The sequence below is a fragment of the Pyrus communis genome, chromosome 4 (genome assembly GCF_963583255.1).
Source record: "Pyrus communis chromosome 4, drPyrComm1.1, whole genome shotgun sequence".
In the NCBI taxonomy this organism is placed as follows: Eukaryota; Viridiplantae; Streptophyta; class Magnoliopsida; order Rosales; family Rosaceae; genus Pyrus; species Pyrus communis.
The window spans coordinates 22,938,876-22,943,030 of record NC_084806.1 but is presented as its reverse complement, the minus strand read 5'-3'; the positions used below and the strand labels follow the sequence as shown (position 1 = coordinate 22,943,030).

The window sequence follows — 4,155 nt, the reverse complement described above, 5'->3', positions numbered from 1 at the left end:
ATTTCCACTGTAAACGTACGGACACACACCAAGAACCATTATACCGTAGCAGATCGAGGAAACCAAGGGTGCAGTTGTGATCGTGAGGTTGAGGGGAGCACGAATATACCATTTTCAGGTAGGAACTTCGACGTTTTCACGTCAATTTCATAAGCTCCGATTTGTGTACTGTTCATGCAAACTTATTCTAGCTTGTTTTTGGACTTTTGAAGCTTGTAGTTGTGTTCGTGAGGTCCCAAGGAACCTCGGAGTGTATCGTTGGACGGAAGTGGACGTCAGAAAAGCTTGGTTAAGTTTAACGGAATATTCCTAACGGCAGTAACGGTATCCTGTTAAGTTTAACGGAATATTCCTGACGGCGTCAATTGACACCGTCAGTGTGCATGGCACGTGGCCGCGCGTGGGGGCACGTAGGTCCGTGCCTATTTTGGCGCGTGGGGGCGCGTGAGAGGTCCAAAAATTATTTTAAAAATATGGTTGTGATCCTGAGGTTGTGTAGAGCACGTTGGTATATTCATTTGTCCATTTTGAGCAATGTATGAGAAGTTATTACGAGAAGTTGGTTATGTGCTTTAAAGTTAACGTTTTTATAGCTATTTCACATATAGGTGACACGTACCCCGAGGACGAGCGTGCACACGCGAGGCAGAGGAGCTACGACCCTTCTACATACCAGTGAGTGGGCTTTTGGTTTTCCGTATATACCTATATACTATATTTTTCCCAGAACTTGATTAAATGTTTATTCGTTATGCCATGCATTACATTAGCGTTTCGTGCATCGTTGGATACGTTATTAGTTGCATATATTTATGCATATGCATATTGGGTGTTGTGGACGCACAGGTAAGTGCCAGGTAAGCGTCATTCACGTTTATGTTTCAGTAATGGTTTGAGATAGTTAGAGAGCTCATAACCTGCACCCCCGATGTTAGTGCTCCCGCCCGTGGCCAGGGCACAGTCCTTCACGTGATGTTCACCTCCCGCACCTTATGCTCACCTTGGACTCAAGGTAGGTGCACAAGCCTGTCGTACAAACCACTTTAGGTGGTTCCGACTCGTAGGTGACCCGTGATTATTCGCCCAGTCTTCACGTGATCGTAGCACTTATGTACACCCAGGCCTGTCGTACAGACCACTTTAGGTGGTTCCGACTCGTGGGCAGGTTTAGATATTGAGATTGAGATTTGAGCTCTAGATGCAGCCGTACAGGTCACGTTAGGTGACTCCGGCTGCTAGATTACATGATATTGATTTGATTTATACCTGGGCACTTGCATATCATTATGAGATTTCGGCATGGCATATTATTTGAGCATGTTTGGCATATGTATTATGTGTTTATATTTTCTGGGAAGTATACAGGTTTTACGGCGAGGGGTTAGAAAGTATTTTATAAATGGTTTTTGAAAGCTTTGTTTTTGCCCACTCACACTTTTGTTTTGCGGCCCTCCAGGTTCTAGTTGAGTAGCAGTTCCGGTGGTTTCCCAGAGGGCTTGTTCGGCACTTCTGATAGACACCTATCATTGTAGGGTCACCTTCGGGTGAACTATTGTCGCAATTTCTTTTGGACTGCTGTAGACCTGCTCTGAATTGTGTTTCACTTACGCTAGCACTTGTTTAGTACTTTGTTTGCTAGTTTAGTTTTTAATTATTCGTACTTATATATCATTACTTTATTAGCTTCCGCACGTGCACATGGCTACGTCACCTTTGTGTGACGGCCAGCATGCTTCGATCTCGGTCGGGGTGTGTCACTTAGGGGCCCGACGTCCTCGTCGGCACATTTCCGGCCAGGGATTGGCTCTGATACCAATTTGTCACATCCCGGCCCGGGGCGGATCACTTCCCGGGCCCGCTCCACCACCGTAGCACGATATTGTCCGCTTTGGGCTTACCATTCCCTCACGGTTTTGTTTTTGGGAACTCACGAGCAACTTCCCAGTGGGTCACCCATCATGGGATTGCTCTAGCCCCCTTCTCGCTTAACTTCGGAGTTCCGATGGAACCCGAAGCCAGTGAGCTCCCAAAAGGCCTCGTGCTAGGTAGGGATGGGAATATACATTTAAGGATCACTCCCCTGGGCGATGTGGGATGTCACAGGTATTCCTCTTCACTTGCAAGCGACATGTTTGATATTCGATTCTTGTCCAAGATGAATTTGAACCATATTATTGCTAGCCCATTGTGAGGCTAAGCGCATAACCTAAAATTTTTAGCCCTTAAAATTTAATTTTTAGCTCAGAAACAGGTTTTCTACTCCAACCCTTCTAGCTTAAATCTTTTAGCCTGAGATTATTAAAGAATAAATTTAGGCTAATTTTTTCTTTTAAAGTAATTAAAAAAAAAATATTATGTACACTATTTTAACCTAAAAATATTTAAATTATGATAAATATTGAAAAATCACTAAATTTGGGTGAATTTTGAGTTAAATAATTTTTTTAATTATTTTAGCCGTTGGATTTAAATTTGGGCCGTTAAATCCTTTTTTTTTTACCATTAGATTTGATTATATTCGATCTGAGCCGTTAGATTCAATAAATCCTGAAAGACATGCATATGTGGGTGAGGTCCCGCTGATGGTGCCCACACCATTTTTTGGGCCAAATCTTGGGGGGAATTTGGTTTTTGTTAGGCTTTTAGCTTTTTGCCCACACATTTAGCATGGGTGGGAATAAAACCTAAAAAATAACATTTAGCCCAGGGTTGAGTTTGGTCTTAGGGGTATGATAATAGCGTTTGTTAAAAAAAAAAAAAAAAAAAAAAAATTTACCATCTTATTTTTCAGATTGTTGTCTCTGAAATGAATAATCTGCATTCAGCTCCACACTCACTGAATTTTGGGAATCGAATTATATGATTGGACACTATACATGAAAGTCGATGAGATCATAACACATGCTATTTTAAAATTTTAATGTGTGCAATTGACGAAACAACTCAAAGCCTCAGAGATAAGTCAAGGTGGCAAATACCCTCCTCAGCATTCTCAGGTCTGTATCCACAGTTCATTTGACCAACAAACCTACCGGCATGTCCTTGATGTACTTTCAACCCACCAAGATGTGCCTCCGGAAACTCCCTTGCATGACTAGCACCTGAATCGCTGCTGCAGCTGTAGTTAGGTACGGGTCGTTGGTTCATGCTACCATGAGCTTGGGCCGCGGAACTTAGCCGCTCTCTGCTTTTCTTGGCTAAAGTGCGCTCGAGTTTGTGAGCATTTTGGTGGCCTCCAAGTGCTTGGGAGCTGTAAAACTTTCTTTGGCAGTAGTTGCATGAAAACATGCGCTTGGGTTCCGATGACGGACTAAAAGAAGAAGATGAGGAAGAAGTAAATGATGGCTCCAGGACAAGCTCCAAGTTCGGTTCGTTGTTGGGTAGGCTTAGATGAAGAGAAGTATTTGGCTGAAAATCCATGTGAGAGAGAGAGAGAGAGAGAGAGAGAGAGAGAGAGAGCGAGAGAGAACTAACTCGGGTTAGGGCAGGGGAGTTTGAAGAGAAATGATGAATGTAAAGTATATCACGTGGCTCAAAGCATCACCGATCGATCATGTAGCCATAAATAGTAAATGAAGTGAAATAGAATGGCCCTTATAATGTCAGCAATGTCTCAATGAGTGAGTCTGAGAGAGAGAGACAGTTAGCTGCAAAGATCAGTTGAGAATCGAAGTGTTGTCGCCTCCATCAATGGCACCATTTCAATCCTTGTCGATCCATGCGCAAATTAAATATTTCCACTGTATTCCTCTATAAAAAATTAATTTTAAGTAAAAAATTAGAAGATAATGTCGCAAATGCTTATATTTACGTATTGAATCTGGATTACACATTCAAATTAGCTAACATTTTATATTTTTCTCTTTATGTCAAAAGTAATTCTCTTTGTTTAATATAATACAGTAGTTTCTGTAATTGATGTTAATAATTCGTTTACCCATCTAATCATGGGTCCAATTCCTCTTGATCATTCACCATCTCCTCTTATCTCTAAGCGTTAGAGATCATGCAATATCTTGTCAAGTTTCTATTATAAGTAGTTAATTGGAAACAAGATAAACCATCTTAACTAGACTAAACAAGGCACATGATAATTGATAATCACCATGCAGATTTGATAAAGTTCATACGCATGCCATGGTGCAGTGAACCACC

At 41.7% G+C, this 4,155-nt stretch overlaps 1 protein-coding gene across 1 annotated transcript; it reads right to left on the bottom strand.

Annotated features, from left to right (window-relative positions):
• Positions 1-2,780: 2,780 nt before the first annotated feature.
• LOC137732999 (zinc finger protein 2-like) lies at positions 2,781-3,734 on the bottom strand. The gene has a single exon (XM_068472227.1). The coding sequence runs from the start codon at positions 3,418-3,420 to the stop codon at positions 2,944-2,946; it is 477 nt and encodes a 158-aa protein (XP_068328328.1). The 5' UTR covers positions 3,421-3,734; the 3' UTR covers positions 2,781-2,943.
• Between the last annotated feature and the right edge of the window lie 421 nt (positions 3,735-4,155).